The sequence below is a fragment of the Myxine glutinosa genome, chromosome 4 (genome assembly GCF_964187855.1).
Source record: "Myxine glutinosa chromosome 4, kmMyxGlut1.1, whole genome shotgun sequence".
In the NCBI taxonomy this organism is placed as follows: domain Eukaryota; kingdom Metazoa; phylum Chordata; class Myxini; order Myxiniformes; family Myxinidae; genus Myxine; species Myxine glutinosa.
In genome coordinates this window covers 30,579,284-30,599,528 of record NC_136264.1, presented here as the reverse complement: position 1 = coordinate 30,599,528, position 20,245 = coordinate 30,579,284, and the positions used below count along the sequence as shown (strand labels likewise).

At 43.7% G+C, this 20,245-nt stretch overlaps 1 protein-coding gene across 2 annotated transcripts in view; it reads left to right on the top strand.

The window, feature by feature from the left end:
• Window positions 1-20,245, top strand: part of EIF2B5 (eukaryotic translation initiation factor 2B subunit epsilon) — a 54,554-nt gene that overhangs the window by 10,867 nt on the left and 23,442 nt on the right. For both annotated transcript variants that reach the window (XM_068112131.2, XM_068112132.2), the window contains exons 5-16: window positions 1,125-1,202; window positions 1,485-1,562; window positions 1,737-1,885; window positions 1,989-2,149; window positions 2,280-2,425; window positions 5,615-5,744; window positions 5,851-5,949; window positions 6,279-6,383; window positions 9,832-9,922; window positions 15,450-15,573; window positions 15,775-15,900; window positions 16,034-16,144. In XM_068112131.2, the coding sequence (XP_067968232.2) occupies window positions 1,125-1,202; window positions 1,485-1,562; window positions 1,737-1,885; window positions 1,989-2,149; window positions 2,280-2,425; window positions 5,615-5,744; window positions 5,851-5,949; window positions 6,279-6,383; window positions 9,832-9,922; window positions 15,450-15,573; window positions 15,775-15,900; window positions 16,034-16,144 (1,398 nt within the window). The remainder of the gene's footprint in view (window positions 1-1,124; window positions 1,203-1,484; window positions 1,563-1,736; window positions 1,886-1,988; window positions 2,150-2,279; window positions 2,426-5,614; window positions 5,745-5,850; window positions 5,950-6,278; window positions 6,384-9,831; window positions 9,923-15,449; window positions 15,574-15,774; window positions 15,901-16,033; window positions 16,145-20,245) is intronic.

The window sequence follows — 20,245 nt, the reverse complement described above, 5'->3', positions numbered from 1 at the left end:
CGCTAATTCGACTTGCCCTCGTCTCACCGCTAATTCAACTTGCCCTCGTCTCACCGCTAATTCAACTTGCCCTCGTCTCACCGCTAATTCAACTTGCCCTCGTCTCACCGCTAATTCAACTTGCCCTCGTCTCACCGCTAATTCAACTTGCCCTCGTCTCACCGCTAATTCAACTTGCCCTCGTCTCACCGCTAATTCAACTTGCCCTCGTCTCACCGCTAATTCAACTTGCCCTCGTCTCACCGCTAATTCAATTCAACTTGCCCTCGTCTCACCGCTAATTCAACTCAACTTGCCCTCGTCTCACCGCTAATTCAACTTGCCCTCGTCTCACCGCTAATTCAACTCAACTTGCCCTCGTCTCACCGCTAATTCAACTTGCCCTCGTCTCACCGCTAATTCAACTTGCCCTCGTCTCACCGCTAATGTTACTTGCCCTCGTCTCATCGCTTATATTACTTGCCCTCTTCTCACCGCTAATGTTACTTGCCCTCGTCTCATCGCTTGTGTTTCTTGCCCTCGTCTCGCCGCTAATTCAACTTGCCCTCGTCTCACCGCTAATTCAACTTGCCCTCGTCTCACCGCTAATTCAACTTGCCCTCGTCTCACCGCTAATTCAACTCAACTTGCCCTCGTCTCACCGCTAATTCAACTTGCCCTCGTCTCACCGCTAATTCAACTTGCCCTCGTCTCATCGCTTATGTTACTTGCCCTTTTCTTACCGCTAATGTTACTTGCCCTCGTCTCATCGCTTATGTTACTTGCCCTCGTCTCATCGCTTATGTTTCTTGCCCTCGTCTCACCGCTAATGTTTCTTGCCCTCGTCTCACCGCTAATGTTACTTGCCCTCGTCTCACCGCTAATGTTTCTTGCCCTCGTCTCATCGCTTATGTTACTTGCCCTCGTCTCATCGCTTATGTTACTTGCCCTCTTCTTACCACTTGTTACTTGCCCTCTTCTTACCACGTATGTTACTTGCCCTCTTCTTACCACTTATGTTACTTGCCCTCTTCTTACCGCTGTTACTTGCCCTCTTCTTACCGCTTATGTTATTTGCCCTCTTCTTTCTGGCTGAGAAACTAGTCATCCCAGTCAAATATGTTGTCTTTTTTTCTCGATCCCAGCACATATTCCAGGGATTTGATGAGGTGCAAATTCGCTATGATCTACTCGATCCACACATCTGTCTGTGTTCTCCTCAGGTAATGTTCTAATAATTTTGAAACGTATTTCTTTTCCATTTCATGTTTGCTTAAAACAATTGAGATTCTCATTCGATGTTGATCTGATTTCTAACAAAACTGGTGAGAATATATTTTTTTCCCCAGGTTCCTAATCCTCAACCATTTCATGCCTAGCCCACTCGTGTTTAACAAGATAATTTCTAATTCTCCGAGTGTTTGCTCCGTCCGAAATAGACTTACTTCATGATTCTTCCTTTTGAATGACTCGTTTTTCTCCACACTTCCTCATTCCTGTGTCAGGTGCCACAACTCTTCACCGACAACTTTGATTACCAGACGCTTGAAGATTTTGTACGTGGTGTGCTCATCAATGAGGAGGTTGGTGTCCATGACTGGGGACCTTTCAAGGGTTATACCATGATGCAAATGATTCGTTTTAGAGAGAGTGACTAGGGACTGGGATGTGAGGATGAGGGATTTTTAGGGGTACATGCAAAAGTGCTAAATGGCAGATGATTATGTGTGCAATCAAAAGGTGCACATTCTCTCCAGATCTTAGGAAACCAGATCCATGTGCAGTTGCTTCGCGATACCTACGCAGCAAGGGCGGGCTGCTTGCAAGCGTACTCATCCATCTCGATCGACGTCATTTGCCGCTGGCTTTATCCACATGTTCCCGAGGCCTGGCTGCGGCAACGCGGGTCAGTAAAGCCTCCACAGTCAGTCAAATGTAAAGGTAAGATGGCAATCTGGAATCGGGAAGATGTTACTGGATGTTACAACTCGGCTTTTCCTTTTCTACAGCGCAGGGCTGTTACTTGGTCGGCACAACGTGTACCGCTGCAGTGGTGCGAGCCTTGGTCCAGGAAGTGTGGTCCAACAAGACACCGTGATTGGAGACGGAACAACTGTTGGCTCGGGCTGTTATATTACTCGCTCGGTCATCGGCAGGAATTGTGTCATTGGTACGGTGGCCTGTAAAACCGTCATGCATGCCGTTGTTAGCATCACTATGCTGCGTTTCCTTCATTATACAGCCTTGCCCTGTATTTTGCTTTGTGTTGAGGCTCCTGTGACTGCACCTTACCGTCCAAGGTAACAATGTACGATTGGAAGGAGCTATGCTTTGGGATTCCGTGACTGTGGGTGATGATTCGACGGTGCAGAGATCGGTGCTTTGCGATGGTGTTGTACTCAAACCTGAGTGCACGGTCCTTCCTCGTTGTGTTCTTTCGTTTGGGGTAAGTCCCATTTTTGGTAAGCCTCGGGATGAGCTCTTTCATGAGCCTCTAATTTTTCCACTCCAAATTTTCCTTTGCTTTGATTCCTGATTTGTTCTGGTGGGACACTTGCTCTTCTTTGTCACAGCTTTGGAGGTTGCCCGTTACATTATTGATCAAAACTGTGCGTCTGTTCGTTAGGCTAACCCTTCCCGGCCAAAGTTCCGTTTATGAAATCTTTTTGTCACTGCTTTAGATGTGCACACAAATTAAATTGAGGGACCTGAAATTCCAAAGCATAATGATGGACAAGGCTTCTACCAGACAGCACAAAAACTACTATTTGACACTTTGCTAAAGCACCATGGATTGATGTCATGAGGAGGCCTGGTGTGAAGCCCTCTTAAGCACGGCCTGCTTGCTGTGGGGGTGGGAATGTAGCTTTAGCTACACCTCATAAACGCTTTGATTCATCCCATAGGTTCAGGGTTTCTCATCTTGGAGCCTACAGCTGTTATTGTAGGAGGAAAGGCCAAGAGCAGTGTTCCAGCATCCGATACTCTCCACCAACCTGTGGTCATATATATGCTCTTTGGCTCGTACAATCTCAGCATTTACTTTCCCCACATAGAGTGCCTTTAGAAAATATTCACACCCCTTGACCTTTTCACATTTTGTTGCTTCAGCCTGAATTTAAAATGGATTCAAATTGAGATTTTCTTTGTCACTGATCTACACATAATACCCCATAATGACTTATGTGGAATTTTCTTTTACAAAATAATTAAAAATGAATTGCAGAAATATCTAATTTACATAAATATTCAACCCCTGAGCCGGTACTTCGTAGCAGCGCCTTTGGCAGTGATTACAGCTTTGCGTCTTCTGGATTTGGGGAGTTTCTCCCATTCTTCCTTGCAGATTTGCTCAAGCTCTGTCAAGCTGGATGGGGAGTGTCGGTGAACAGCAATCTTCAAGTCTTTCCACAGATTCTCAATGGGATTCAAATCTGGGCAGAGGCCAGGGCACTCAATAACTTTCACAGTAGGGATGATGTTAGATGGGTGATGAGCTGAGCTCAGTTTCCACCAGATGTAGCACTTTGCATTCCGGCCAGAGTTCAATTTTCGTCTCGTCAGACCACAGAATATTTTGCCTCATTCTCTGAGTCTTTCACGTGCCTTTTTGCAAACTCCATGCATGCTGTCATGTGCCTTTTTCTCAGGAGTGGCTTCCGTCTGGCCACTACCATAAAGCCTAGATTTATGAAGTGCTGCAGAGACTTGTCCTTCCAGCAGGTTCTCCCATCTCAGCCAATGAACTCTGTAGTTCTGTCAGAGTGGTCATTGGATTATTGGTCACCTTCCTGACCAAGGTCCTTCTTGCCCAGTTGCTCAGTTTGGTCGGACGGCCAGCTCTAGGAAAAGTCTGGGTAGTTCCCTATTCTTTCCATTTCCTAATGATAGAGCTCACTGTGTTCTTGGGAACTTTCAACACTCTGGAAATTGTTTTATACCCTTCCCCAGATCTACGCCTCCTCACAATTCTTCTCCGAGTTCTACGGACTTCTTTGGACGTCATGGTAAAGTTTCTGCTCCGACATGCACTGTAGCTGTGAGACCTTACATAGAAAGGTGTGTTTCTTTCTAAATCTTGTCCAATCAATTGAATTGGCCACAGGTGGATTCCAATGAAGTTGTCGACATCTCAAGCATGATCAAAGGAAATTGGATGCACCTGAGCTCAATTTGTAGTATCATAATCTCGTTTCATCACATCCACCTCTTTAAATTTGGATTTGGACAAGATTTCCAGTGGGACAAATGTAATCAAGTTAGGTTTAATGATTCTAAAACTTAATTTCTTCCCATCTCTCTCTCTAGAACTCCTCTCGACTCTCCAATCTCCTTTGAAAGCTCCACAATTACACCATGTATGTGATACAATAAACCTACTGGGTATTACCCTAACATCAAATTTATCCTGGAATCCACACATTACACAAATAGCCAAGTCTGCCTTGAAGAAACTGGGTTTCCTGTTCAGATGCCGAAGATTTTTCTTCTCTCAACAGTTGCTTCAACTATATAAAGGTTGTATGGAGTACTGCTCTCACATCTGGGAAGGTTCTAGCTCCACATACTTACTGGACAGAATTTAATCCAAAGTAATCCGACTTATCAACTCTCCAAATCTGACCTTAAAGCTCGACCCGCTCGAATTGCACCGCAAAGTTGGCTCTTTCTCTTTTCTACAGATATTACTTCGGTTTATGCTCCCAATAACTTGCTGCTTATGTACCTCCACCATTAGCGAGACCACGGGATACCTAACAAGCCACTACATCGCATGATTATTGTGTGGCTATTGGCAACTCAAGCGCAGGCCGTTACGATTTTCGTTTCTTCCCTTCCACTGCCAAACTCCGGAACTCTATCTTCTCATGTCTTTCCAAACATATATGACCTTCCCTTTGTCAAAAAGCAGATTTTTACCTCAGCAGACTATTCTCTTTCTTCACTTTTCTATCAATGAAGCTCTTTTTTAAGGGCTGGCCTCTGAGGACTATATAGTCCGTAGACTGGAGCCTTCAACATAAATAACTAGAACTGCATTCAGTAGAGAGCATACCTCCACCTGGTGAACAGTTTACGTTTTGCATCCCACTGATAGGCTGGATCTGGATTCGGACCTGAACCAAAATCTAATCGGCTTGTTCCTGTCACCTACCCAACTCATCCACCAAGTTTATTCATAACTCGTCCATAACTTTTTAAAATATCATGTTTATATATCGCTTTTCACCAGATCTCCCAATGGTGAAGAATCACTTTAAAAATTTCAACGAGCCGGATCCGAATCCAGATCTTCACCAAAATGTAATCATTTCATCCTTGTCACACATGCCACATCTCTGCCAAATTTCGTCCGAATCCGTCCACAACTTTGAGATATGTTCACAAACGGACAGACAGACAGGGGTGAAAACATCACCTCCATCCACCTTTGGTGGCCACTTTGATATTAATCCACTTTGATATTAATGGGGTACTATGTGTATATCAGTGACAAAAAAGAAAATCTAAATTTTGTCCATTTTAAGTTCAGGCTGTAACAACAAAATGTGAAAATGTCAAGGGGTGTGAATACTTTCTGAAGGTACTGCACATTCAATAAATTAACCTCATGATAAACCTTTGTTCTCACCAGGTAATACTGGGTCCTCGTCTCAAATTGGCAGAAGACACCGCTCTCTCGCTGCACTTGCCTGAAGAGGCGCGGGCCGACGAAGAAGGCTTTAGTGATGATGAGACGCACATTGGAGAAATGTCACCTCGAGGTCTGATTTGAGGAGCAAACCGGCTAGTGGTGTTATCCACCATCCTGGTGGTTAAAGTTTGATACAGTGAGCTCACGTATGCCCTCCCCTCCACCCCTCATTGCAGGGTACGTTGAGACAGACGTTGGCATGGAAGGCAAAGGCTATGTTTGGTGTGTGAGTAGTCATGATGAAATCGACGGGAAAATAGCGTCAACATTATGGGGTGAGAATTTATACTCGATTGCGTAGTGGTAAACAGAAACCACAACTGTTCATGTTTAATTTTCTAGCCATTTCTAAAACAAGCAAAACCATCTCCATTGATTTGAATGCTATATTATCCTTATGTAATAAGGTACCGCTGGTATGTTCGTAAAATTTATTATTTCAACAATAAGGTCACTTCCTGCATTCAAATTTGTACAGGTAAAGTCATTTAACGGTAAAGGAGAGAACTTGATCCATTTTGAGTGCCAAATTTAATATGGTGTATTTATATTAGCAATACGCTTCAAATGTCCGTGCGTTAAAATCATATTTGTTTTGTTCCAGGTTTGTCTGTTGCAGAAGCCAAGGAGCTGGGAGAGAGTGAGGAGTCCGATTCCGATTCGGATACTGCAGAAGGACCTGCTACTCCACCTCCTGATGATACCAAGAGTAAGTGCATGATTCTTACTACAGACTTTATCAACAGATTCGTCGCTAATAGTACATTTACTGCCAGAAGAAACTAAATGCTGCACCTGATATTGCGTGCGCTTGCCGATATGAGCAAAATAAAGACAATTCATGAGCAACCAACACTCAAAACATCAATCTCACCTCGTTTCCCCACGGCACTTAACATACTTTTGTTTTGTTAGTTGAGACCCAATTTTCATTGCTGTCCACCGATACGAGTATTCCATGCATCTTCAATATTCACCCCACGCATCTGAAGTGCAAAGCGGGGTAAAGCAATTGGTCCACTCTGTCTTAAGACGTCAGTTTAAGATTATGAGATACTTAATTTCAATGGAACGTTATACAGGTTGTCCTTGCTTAACATCGTCTTATTATAACGCCGTGATTTTATTAACCCGTAATTCGCTATTACATCATCGAGAGAAATTTATTTGAGGTAAATTGATCCATTTATCGTCGTGGTTTTCAAGAACGTAACCACGACATTAACCGAGGACCAAGTGTATTTTGAACCCTGTAGAACACGAATTGGAACAGGAACCTGCTGGTGTTTAGCAATACTGTGGCTCTGAATTTGGCAAGTCGTATGGAATCGCACCCCGAGCATGCATGCGCAGAACACACAAGGTAATTTTTTTAGTCAGTCTGCCTGTCTGGCAGTCAAACAAAATTGAAAATCATTCCAAACAGGAAACTTTTTTTTTTAAAGGATTTCATAATGGACACAAACAGCCATGGAAAAGCAATTTGATGTGTTCAATAAGGTGGTGTAAAAGACGGTGCATCAACGGCGGTAAACTTCTGAAGAAAAAAAAAATCTCCAGCCTTCAAAACTTTAATTTTATTTCAATTTAATTATATACTTGAACGCTTGTAGAACACAAATAACCTTATTGCCACTTCCAAAAACCTCCAGTTTAGCAGTACTTGGCCAAAATATTACACAATTTTATGCCATCTCGACCTCTCAGCGTTGGGGAATATAGATTCAGACAAAATGGCAGCTCGTAGGAAATAGATTGTGCTTGGAAACGCAAAGCAAGGGTTTAAAAGACCCTTCCGATGTCCTTTTTCTCAAGACTGCATGGGGTAAGGTGTGATATAAACTCTAGTGAAGCCTTACCCGACACCCTACGGGTTAGGGGAAGGTTTATAGCGTAGGGTTTGTTTCTACAATTGGTGCCCCCAATTTGGGGATCACGCACAACTTCTACATTTTTACCATGGATCTTTGTGGTTTTCCTGACCTCATTCTGCTTGGTAAACGTTTCCAATGTAAACACATATACATAATGCTTGGGTTTGTGTATGTTTGAGTGTCAATGTTTTTGTTTTTTGTGTGTCAATCTTACAAGGTCGTTGACACCGACAATGTACTTGTCTGGAGATGGATAGTTTCATGTGGATGGGATCAAATATCCAGAGAATTCGTAAAATAAAATAGAAATTTGGTGCCCTCATTCTGCCTCCTGACCTCATTCTGCTGTGATGGGAATAGAGCCTGTGATTGATGCTGTGAAGAGGAACAGGTTGAGATGGTTTGGTCATGTGTTGAGGAAGGATGAAAGTGACTGGTTGAGAAGAGTGATGGAAATGAATGTAGAAGGAAGTAGAAGACGGGGAAGACCGAGAAAGACTTGGCTAAAGATGGTGGAAGAAGAAATGCGGGCAAGGGGGTTAAGAAGGAGAGATGCAGAAAATAGGGCAAAATGGAGAAGATCGTCATGGGGACCGCAAGGCTAACCCCCGCTCTAGCAGGGAAAATGGCCTTTAAAATGCATGTTGTTGTTGTATTCTGCTTACCTGAGAAAGTTCACAAAAAGGTCACAATGTGCAACAACAAATGCAGGTGTTCCATAAAAAATACTGTTGGATTTGACGTTATGAAAAAATACATTTCTTGCTTCAATTTTGGCAATCCATATACCTCCTTTAAAAAAAATTTTTTTTTTTTTTACTTGTTCATAATGAAGCCATTATACTTTGAATATTAAGGCCCACAAAAGTTGATTACTCCAATTCAGCTTCTATCTATTTAGAAGGAAAACTGAACCAGGAAGCAGATGTCGCACCAGTGCTACAGAATGAGACTGGTCGATTGCAGCTTGATACTCTGATATCATTTGAAATTTTAGAAACTTCTTGGAGGGTCAAACAACAAATTTGCAATCGTTGTGTTCCCATATCTTGCATCAACTTTTTATTATGTGGTACGATTCCATTTTTTAAATGCTGCCATTTTGCAGTTGCCCTTGGTCTAATCCATAGGTTCTTAACCAGGGTTACCTGTACCCTCTGGGGGTATGAAACCTCCAACTTGGGAGTATGAGACACGCTGCCACAAAATACATTTCACTTAAAAAATAAGGGTATAACAGTATTTAAAGAAAAAAAGAAGGGTTAAAATGTTTTTCATTTAAAAATTAAAAGGGCTTGGGTTTTAAAAAATAATTTATTTTAAATAATAATAATTTTGTCCCTGGCATACCTGGCAGATATATCCACACACCTCAACGATTTGAACACCTGCACCCAAGGAACAGGGATGAACATGATCACTGCTAGAGAAAAGGTGTCTGCCTTCACCCAAAAACTTCCAATTTGGATGCAGCGCATTGAGAATGAAAATTTTGCACACTTTCCTAAACTTGATGAGGCTGCTAATGCGGAAAAAGAACTATCCATCATCATTCATGACTGAAGTGAAGGAACATTTGCAGGTGCTGATTCAGTCCTTTCAAGGATACTTTCACCATGGAGAGGTTTTCTATTGCACAGAGATGGATACGGGATCCATTTCTTTTCAACCTGGATTCCATGGATCATGGTGATTTAATGAAAGATGATCTTGAGCTGAATGCCAATGAAAAAATCCGAATAGAGTTTGAATCGATGCAGCCAGACGTCTTCTGGTGTGCACAACTCAAAACATTCCCACAGTTAGCAGAGAGAGCTCTGGAGATCCTCGTGCCATTTGCGACCACCTATTTGTGCGAGACAGGTTTTTCAGCACTCCTACACATCAAAACAAAGGCCAGGAACCGTTTGGATGCAAGTGACGACATGTGTGTGGCTATTTCAAAGAAAAAAAAAACCTCGTTTCAGCATCATCATTGATGAAAAAAAACAAAAGCCACTAGAAATGTGTCTGTGTACTGTGTAGTATGTTTTTCTACAAAAGTTATTATTGTACTGTAATCTTCAACAGTGACTTTTTAGCAAACACTATGCATTATGATTATTTATTGTTTCCCTAAATGTGTTTTGTTTTATGTGAAAATAAAGAAACGTTATTAATCTATTATTGTAGTTTTAAGTAATTTTTGACAGGGGGTACAGGAAAATATTATGAAAACTCAAGGGGTACGGGCACTTAAGAAGGTTAAGAACTACTGTCTATTCTGTTCGATCCTGCATGCAGTGTTCAGTGTGGAGGTCATGGACAGCCTGCAACGAGCAGTGGATGAATGCGTTTCCTGTGAAAACCTCATCTTGGAGATCAACTCTTCCAAGTAATTTTGTCAGTCTTAAATTTGTCTTTTAACCTTCTTCACTTCGTCTTCATGAGACAGCATACTGCACTTGCATAGCAGTTCCCTCGGTTCAAGAAGTTTTGTACTTGTCGAATTATGACGTCATAATGGAGGCAACTATGACATCATTAACATGTTATTCCACATGGAGAGTTCTTTACAATGAGCCACGTCTCAATTTTTCTATGCAGTGCTTTCGGAGATAGAGGTGCAATTTTTTTCCCCCAAGATGGCGGCCGAACCACGTGACCAATGACATTATTTTTAAAAAATCTACAGGTGGAGGTGCAATTTGGTGAAAAATTTCCTGTCATGGTGAAAATTGGTTTTGGTGAAATTTTCCTGTCAATCGGACCAACGGCTGAAGAGAAAATCATTCTGTGCGGACAAATAAATGGACTCAAATGCAATACCCTCTCTGGTGAGGGTAACTAGAACGGCACTCAGTAGAGCACATACCTCTGCCAGGCTGAACAGTTTGTTTTGTATCCCACTGATAGGCCGGATCTGGATTCGGACCTGAACCAAAATCTAATCAGCTTGTTCTAGTCACCCAACCAACTCGTCCACAATTTTTTTTTTTTTTATATCATGTTATATATCGCTTTTGGCCCGATCTCTCAATGGTGAAGAAACACTTTTAAAATAAATAATTCTCGTATCTGAATCCATATTCAGATCTTCACCAAAATCGAATCGATTCTTCCTTAACACACACCCAACCGCTCCACCAAGCTTTGGCCAAATCCGTCCACAACTTTGAGATATTGTGCTCAGACAGGCCTGGATAACCCTCTCTTTTTGCAGACGACTACACATTGTGGCAAACAGTACCCCTTCCCTTCCCTCTGCTAGGAAGAAAGCATTTCTTTCTTTCTTTCTTTCTTTCTCTCTCTCTCTCTCTCTCTCTCTCTCTCTCTCACACACCTGTAGTTTTCCAGACTTTTCAACCTTACACTTTAACATATTCAACTGAAACTTGGGACATGGCTTTATTGTGACAAGTCACAGAACAAGTTTGAGTTTCAGGGAGTTAACAATTTTTCAGTTATGCCCTTTTTGGACTTGTAAAATATCACTCGTAGGGGGGCATGTATTACAACAACATGCATTTTAAAAGCCATTTTCCCTGCTAGAGCGGGGGTTAGCCTTGCGGTCCCCATGACAATCTTCTCCATTTTGCCCTATTTTCTGCATCTCTCCTTGTTAATCCCCTTGCCCGCATTTCTTCTTCCACCATCTTTAGCCAAGTCTTTCTCGGTCTTCCCCGTCTTCTACTTCCTTCTACATTCATTTCCATCACTCTTCTCAACCAGTCACTTTCATCCTTCCTCAACACATGACCAAACCATCTCAACCTGTTCCTCTTCACAGCATCAATCACAGGCTCTATTCCCATCATCTTTCGCAATTCATCATTTGTCTTCCTCTCTCTCAACGATACTCCGCACATCCGTCGAACCATTCGCATTTCCACCCTTTCCAACCTTCGTTGCTGCTCTACGTTCATTACCCATGTCTCGCTCCCCTAAATCATAACACTTCTCACACATGCAGTATTACAAATCAACAAATCAGCTCCATCAGCAAACTCCAAAATCCTTTCACCTTCTCCATTTCTCACACCATATCCATAACCCCCATGAACTCCGTCAAAACCATCCATACTCCTTCCCACATGTCCACAAGTTTTCCATCAGTTACCTTTCCCTTCAGCTTCAACGACACTCCCCTCATCATCAGCACGCCACTCAATTCCCGAAACTTCTTCCATGCACATCTCACTCGAGCAACCGTTGCCGAGTCTGATCCACCTTCTCCATTCAGCATGTCTCCGAGGTAGCAAAATGTTTTCACACCTTCCAGCTTCACGCCGTCTCCAAGATCCAACTCAACATTTCCTCCATCTGCAGCTCCCTCTGTGCACACCTTACATTTGAATGTAGCTGCCACACTGGTTAATGACCCTCAGACCACTACATTTTTGATGAACCCACTCAGCGCACATTGTACACTGAATGGAGTTCACTCCGACACCCTTCCTACACACAGCACAGGGCCACTTCCCAGTTCTTTCCACCTCACCACATGCTTTACCACTTGCCATCACCTTCGTCTTTCTGATATTCACCTTCAGACCTTTTGTCTCCATACATTCCTTCCACGTGTTCATCTTTTCCTTCAGTCCATCCATACTTTCTGCAATCAACACCAGATCATCTGCATACAACAACTCCCACGTTAAACCCTCCTTTACGTTCTGAGCCAGCACCTCCATCACAGCTACAAATAGTAGTGGACTTAGTACCGACCCCTGATGCACTCCCACCTTCACCTCAAACTCACCCCGTCCTTCGTCCTTACAGCTGTGCGTGCTCTTTTGTACATTGCCATCACTACTCTGATCAACCATTCCTCCACTCCTAACTTCCTCAATGCCCATGTCAATACTTTGCGTGGAACCCGATCGAATGCTTTCTCCAGATCAACAAACCCAAGAAACAACTTCTTCCTCTTCTCCATGTACTTCTCCTGCAACTGCCTCACAATGAAAAGCACGTCTGTCGTTCCTCTTCCTGGCATGAATCCAAACTGCATTTCGTCGATCTTCACTTTCTTCCTTATCCTCCTCTCCAACACCCTTTCCAATACCTTCATTCCATGCTCCAATAACTTTATCGCTCGGTACGAGCCACACTCCAGAGGGTCACCTTTCCCCTTGTATAGAGGGACGAGGGTACTCAGTTCCCAATCCACTGGAATGCGGCCTTCTTTCACCACCAGATTACAGATCTCTGTCATTCTCTTCACACCCCAACTTCCTGCTGCCTTCAACATATCTCCCACAACTCCCATCCGCCCTCCCGCTTTTCTACCCTTCATTGTTTTTTTTTTGTTTTTTTTTATTGCTTTTATCGCTTCCTCAACTTCCTCAACTTCCTTCTCAGTTATCTTCTCTGCCGGTCCTAAAACTGGGTTACTCTCTATGTTGCCATCCCATTCATTCTCTGTATTCAACAGCATTTCCATATATCTTTTCCATCTTCCTTTAATTCCATCTGGGTCGACAACGATTTGTCCCACTTCATCCTTCAAGCAACTCACCCCCATCACCTCACACCTCTTTCGCTATGTGCTTTGCAATCCTGAATACTGCTTTCTGACCCTCTTCCGAATCCAAGCGTTCTCCGAACATTTTCCTGCATGCCTCCCGCGCCTTTGCTTCCTCTTTCTTTGCAGCCTTCCTGGCTGCCTTATAACTTTCATGCTCTGCTGTTTCTGCTCCCGTACCCTTCGCCTTCTGCCACTCCTTGAACTTCTTCCTCTTCTCGTCAATCCTCTTTCCAACTTCATCATCCCACCACCATGTTTCCGAGTGCCTCGGTGGTCCTTTTGTCCATCCACATACCTCAACAACGGCTCCCAACAGACTAGCTTTCATTGACATCCAACCACTTTCAAGCTCAACCACATCATCGTCGACCCTACTCAGCCTCTCTTTTAATGCCTCCCTTACTGTCACCTCTTTCAACCTCCACACCTTCATTCTCGGTTGGTACTTCACCCGCCGAGCTCTCCTCACACCTCTCACCCTTACGTCGCAGACAACCAAGTGGTGCTATGAAACAGCCTCCTCCCCCGGGATCACCTTTGTGTCCCGGAGGTGCCCCCTATCTCGCCTACGCACCATCAGGTAGTCAACGGTTGTCGTCGACCCACCTGACGTGTATGTAACAAGCTTATTATCCTCTTTCTGGAACTGAGTATTACAAATCAACAAATCAGCTCCATCAGCAAACTCCAAAATCCTTTCACCTTCTCCATTTCTCACACCATATCCATAACCCCCATGAACTCCGTCAAAACCATCCATACTCCTTCCCACATGTCCATTTAGGTCTCCTCCTACCATAACAACTTCCTCATCTTTCACGTTTTCCATCAGCTTCTCTATCGCACACCAGAACTAGTCCTTCTCTTCATCGCTTCGACCAACCTGCGGAGCTTATCCCGAGATGACGTTCACCAAGAGCTTTCCAATCATTTTCACCATCATCAACCTATCACTCGCTCACTCTAGTCACTCTCACCACACTGTCTCCAAACTCCTCAGAAAACAGGACACCAACACCATTCACGCCCTCCAGGCACCCTTGCCACACAAACTTGTATTTCTGTCCCTGCCTACCCTTCACCATTCTCACACCACTTCCCTTCCATCTCGTGTCTTGCACACAACATATGTCCACTCTTCTTCTGACCAATACTTCCACCACTTCTCCTGATCTCTCTGTCATTGTCCCTACATTCTATGTCCCAAACCTCAGAAACCGATCTCCACTTCGGGCTGTACCCTGCCCACATGTAGTTGTAATTGTCATGGTTCTCTTTTTGAGGCAATGTTTTTATGGCCGGATGCCCTTCTTGACGCCAACCCTCTTAGTCGCCTCTTACGACACGCAGGGATCCGGTGTACCTATTCCTATCCAGGGTACACACTGGGAAACGTTTAAAACATGGACATTCTGGGTGGTGGGGGGGGGGGGGGCGGCGTCAGCATCACGGCTGCGGTTTAAACATATTTAAATAAATATTTAAACAAAACCATGAAAAACAATCTGGGAAAAGTCTAAGTGAGAACGTGGATTTGACAAAGCAGGAGCAGAGGTGAAAGAAAAACGAGATATGGGGGCGGGGCACAAGTCGAGACGAGGAGGTCGCACGAGACACCAGGCCGCACGAGGCGCGAACAAGGAAACGATTAATTCCACACAAATTTGCAACAACTACAAAACCAAAACCAAATAGAAACACACAATAACACATACACAATAAAATACGCAGTGGAAATTTGACAAAGAAACGAACGGGAAAACACTCAAACTTTGATGCCGTGGAGAGATCGAAGCAAGCCCCGTCGCTCGCGGGACCGGAATAAGAAGTAGGGGGGCATGTATTGCAAAGCAATTATCGTTCTTGTTATATCCTGGTTTTATAGCTGGACTGTGTCTTTCAATCTTGGCAAATCTCTCTTACCCTGTCGCTCCGGAAGGATTGTCAGACAAACACACCTACCTCTTTCTTTGGACAGCAACTGGAAGAGGTTAATTCTCTTGAACTTCTAGGCGTCGCCATAAACCCTGACGTCCTCTCATAGACATAGGCCAACCAAAGACAGCAACAGATGGCATTGTCCATACCATTTTGAAAAATCAGTGACTTGGTCTACACAGCCTGAAGATGCTTTTTTTGTGCGTTTCACTCGATTTTATATTCTTGGTGAGATTCAGATAGACGTGAAATATGTTTGAAGTCCAACTTCCTGTCTTTTGATTAAACCCGTCAGCGAAGCAATGGTCGGCACAAACCCGTAAAGTATAAAAAAGTCAATTCTAAATACTTTTATGATCGTATATTAGCAAGGTTTTGTGTGGAGGTAAGACACCTGCTCCAGTCCATCCAGCTGACCCCTTCATACACCAGTGATTTATCCTGTGTCCCACAGGTATGCATACAATGTTACTTTACGAGACGTCACACAAACACTAACTCGCCTCGTGCTTGAACTTCCGACGCTGAGGACAGGCCTAGATGCCCCTCCTGTCAAGTACCTTGCCTCTTTCAAACAGGTACCATAAGCTGTGGGTGCTTCTCCATCCGAGTTGCAAACCAGGAAAGACAAGTGCATAAAATAACATTTCATTAATGTTTGCATTTCATTGTTTAGCCAAGTAGATGGTGTTTTGGTGATAATTTCTCCCATCTGCTACGATTTTATGAAAAAAACACTATCAAGTGATATTAGGATATTACTTTATCCCACTCAACAGCTGCTCATGACATGGCTGCCAGTATTTAAGAACTACATCAAGAGGCCTTCTGACCATCTTGATTGCCTAACTGCAGTGGAGGAGACTTGGTCAAGCCTTCCAGCTTTGCATGGCACCATTGGGAAGGTTGGCCTGCGAATCTGCTGACTCATTGGCATGGGAAATGTTCCTCATTACATATTTAAAACAAAAGGTTTGGGATTTATTTTATAATAATAAGAGGTTGAGTGAATTCTTATACAGCATGCTGCTTGCCCAGGTGCTCATGCTTTTCTACGAGAGCGAGCTGCTGGATGAAGAGGCAATTTTGCGATGGTTCTCACAGCCACCATCAAGCAGTAACAGTACAGCACTACACAAGGACCTCGGGGTGAGTTTGGGCCAAGCCAGGTTGTTCCAATGAATATTCACTTGGAAACCTATGCAGAGTTCCTCATTACATATTCCTCATTAAATATTCAGAGTCCTGTACTGCATTTGCATTGACAATGGGGACAATGAAAGGTAGAAGTGGGACATCAAAACTGGAGAATATATATATATATATATATATATATATAGTTACGGTTTTTAGAACCTTCACTAGTAAATTTTAGTAAATGCATCCCTTATAAATGTTCCCCTGTAAATATCCCCATCAATTGGTTTGTTAAAGATCGCACCCTAGTTAGTCCATGTACAAACACATAGCGAACCATAGGACCTCTCCGTAGTTATTTCATTATTATGTGTTTCAGTTAAGGACCTGTTCCCAGTATAGTCTAGGGCGATTAGTAATTTCGTGTTTTTTGTTTGTTAAAATTGATTTAGCAATGGATTCTGCTTCAGAATATTATAGAGATGTAAAAAAAATAGGGTTCCATTTTTTCTTTTACGTCTAATAGGTAGTAATTCGAAGAAATCCAAGATGGCCGCCATAAAATTTGGAAAATACACTTTTGTGCATATCTTTATCTAGATATCATATAAACATGAATAATATGTCCTTTTATATGTTTTCAGACCCAAGGAAGCCATATCTGCCATTGTTTTTACAGAAAAATGCAAGGAAATTAAAATAGTGGGCAATATACCAGCCAAAATGGAGACGGCCGTCGTGAAATCGGATCGTATAATTTCCCAATTAGAATCGATTCAATAAACAATCTTCACTGATAACATTTATTTTGAATACACACACACGCACACGCACACACACACGCACACACACACATACACACACACCTAAACATAAACGATGAATGAACATAAACGATCACATAAACGAATGCCTCATTCATCCTCATCCATATCTATCACACGCGGTTCATTGATGTTTGCTTTGTTGTTACAACTGTAACCCACACACCCACAAACTTCAGTACAAGGAATATTGTTATTGCGACAGCTACATCTTCCCATACACCCTTTCTTGCACCCACAGTTCACGAGATTCATTATTGCTTCTGGGGCTGGAGGATTCAGGCATCGACTTGGGGCATAAACCCCATCATCCGAAAGTAACTGCCAACCATACTCGACAGGTGATGGAAGGGACGGATGGCTTTCTGCTGCCTTTCTCCATATCATTGCGATATAATGTGCTCGCTGAACGTGTAACTTTAGCGAACCAGTGGTAGGTGGAAGACTCTCTCCCTCAGCAGCACGGTTGGAGAATAAGAACCAGCGAAGCTCGTTTACTTTCGTGTGAACTTTAGACTTGTACAGCAGACAGACGAAGCGTTCCAGCTGGGAACACACTTCTGGTGACGGATCAGTTTGTCCCAAAGACTCCAGAGCCTCCCATATCTTGTTGTCACATGTCATGAAGACCTTAAAGCACCAGTCCTTGCTCCTGCCAGCGAACCTTCCAGACATGTCACTTCCCGTGAATGCGTGGAATCCAAGTATTGCAGACGCACGTTTCTCTCCTAGCATGCCATGAATAGGTTGGACTGCAATGCTCCTCCTCAACTTTCCCTTCCCAGTGAGAAACCTCGTAGCAGGTGGTAGATCGTGAAATCTCTGAATCAGTATGAGGAAGATATCGGTATCTGGCGAATCAATGATAACTTCTGCATCTTTGTCGACTGTGAGAGCATGCAGAATTAAGAGTGTATCGGCCTCTTCTTGGCTGTGCGTGAGTAGACTGTCTGGAACTTCAGTGTTGCCCGTGGTCTTAGTTCCTGATGTCACCATGAACTTCTTCAACTTGTTTGGATGAGCCTTGCTGTAAGATAGACACTTCACAGCCAAGTACTCTGTAAGCTCTGCCTTGGTCTTCACATTGGAAAGGAAATCTTTGAGTGAAATCTTCTGGATCAATGTACTATCCCTGACGTGATAGTATGTTGATTTCCCCTTTGTCCTCTTTAGGCGCATTTTGTCTTTCAGTGAGTTATCGATGTATCGGTCGAATACCAACCTCACGTCATCATAATGCACGGCAATATTTTCGAGGCGTTCAATGAACGATTGAGCAAAGTCACTGCATGTAATCATTTGTTCTGTTTTGGAGATCCCGTTAACAAGAGCCATGCCATCAATGATTATCACTCTATGGCGAGAAGTAGTCTCGTTTTCATTGATCACTCCTGATCTTGTGGTTGTGTCTGGGTTTTGGCTGATCTGAGAGGGTTCCTGCAAATTTTGGCTTGAGATTTCATAGTCAGTTGATGGGTCATTAGTTTCTTCCCCAGCGTGTGCTGCTGCATCATTCAAAGCGGCAATTCCCGCGTCTTGATGCTCATTGATTTCTGTCGAAATAGATTCTCCTGGTGGATCATGTACATCCTGCTCTTCAGGCTCAGCCAGATGCTCAAGTTGACGAAGGATTTTTGCCTTGTCGTATGCCAACAAGAGGGATCCATCAGATGCAAATAAAGAACGTGGAACGATGCCAAATTCATAGGTGCCAATACATTCTTTCAGGTCGAGCTCTGGTCGGCTCCGTGAGATAACGATGAACCTCTGCAACAATCCTCGCTCTTCTTTGACTTTGATCAGCTTGTCGCCCGATCTCACTTCTGTTGTGGCATTCGAACTCTTGAATGTTCGAAGTTTTCTTTTCGTCATTTTGTCCCACACAGAAAGTTTTCCCTCAGCTAAACGATCTGTGGCAAATTGCTGGAACATCTGTTGTCCGATCTCGTCGCGCTCTAAGATGTCGCTGGACACTTTTTCATTCATGACTTCTTTGGTGAGCAGGTTGTAGACCTCGTCTACTTCCTCTTCCATAAATGGATCGCCATGTTCACGGAACACCCTAGAAAGCTTGGAGGCATGGCTCATCACCCGGGAAAGCTTTCCCCCCGTGATTTCGTGGTGTTGTTTTCTGCTCTGGTTTTCACCAAGACCATATCCCTCCGCAAACTCGTGCAGTGACTTTGACAGCTCAGGTGCAATGAGGAAGAACTTGTGAAGCGCCTTCTCATTTTGAGTTATCCCTACGATTCCTCCAATCACCTTCAGTGTACGGTTTTCTTGCTCAATGCCATGGTCTGGGGCTATTGATGTGAAGCCTGCCAATCCTTTTGTCACACAGAAGTTCCCTTTCATGAATTCCCTCCACAGTTCTGGGTGCTGCTTTTCAGTCTCCTGCATTGTTGAAATGTAGAGAGGGAGCAACCGAGCATAGTTTAGATGATCGTGAGCGAAGAAGTACTTCGTGAGAGACTCGATGCTCTCCATATGCAGCAGCAGATCACGTTGTCTTGTACTTCTAATGAACAGAAGGATAGTCTCAAACTGTTTCATGTAGTTCAGGATGAAGCGCTGTATCTTGTTTGTGCTGACCTCAAATTGTTCCAGTTTTTTGGTCATATCTCTGGACTCCATCATGGCCAATGTTTTTTTGAGAATGTCGCATAGATTCTTCTCTGGCTCCATGCTCCCGCTGATGTCTCTCTGATATGCCTCTCCCAGACGAACAGATGACTCGTTCAGATAGGCCCTTTCTTCAGGTTCCATTGCCAGGAATCTCTGGAAGTACAGGTTGTACAAAGCGATCAGTGTTACCATGTGTGCCTCCAGAGCTCGATACAAGTGCCTCCCATTTAGTATTTGGCTCACTGTGGTTGGCGAGAAAAGTCCAGCCTCGACCCATGCCTGATCAATTCCACTCCCTTCCACGTATTTTCCTAATGCAGCTAAGGCCCAAAACACAACATGTAGCTCACCAGGTCGGAAGAGGAATTGCTTCCTGATGTCCTCGCGTTCCACCCACAGCTTCATCGCCAGGTCGTATAGCTGCAAATCGAGAGTCATGACTGTGATTGCCTCACTCCCCATAACACGAGTTGTGATGTTGTGAGCTCTCATCAGACCCGTGTACAGTGTATCATAGTCTGTAGGAGGCGACCTTATCAACGGAGGAACGAGAGCAACATTGGTCTTCTCACTGGACGAAGATAGCAAGGAATTGAAGGCTCCCCACGTCCCCGGAGCTGTGAGTTTGACGTCAACTTCTCCTTCTTCCTCAAAGTTCAGGCAT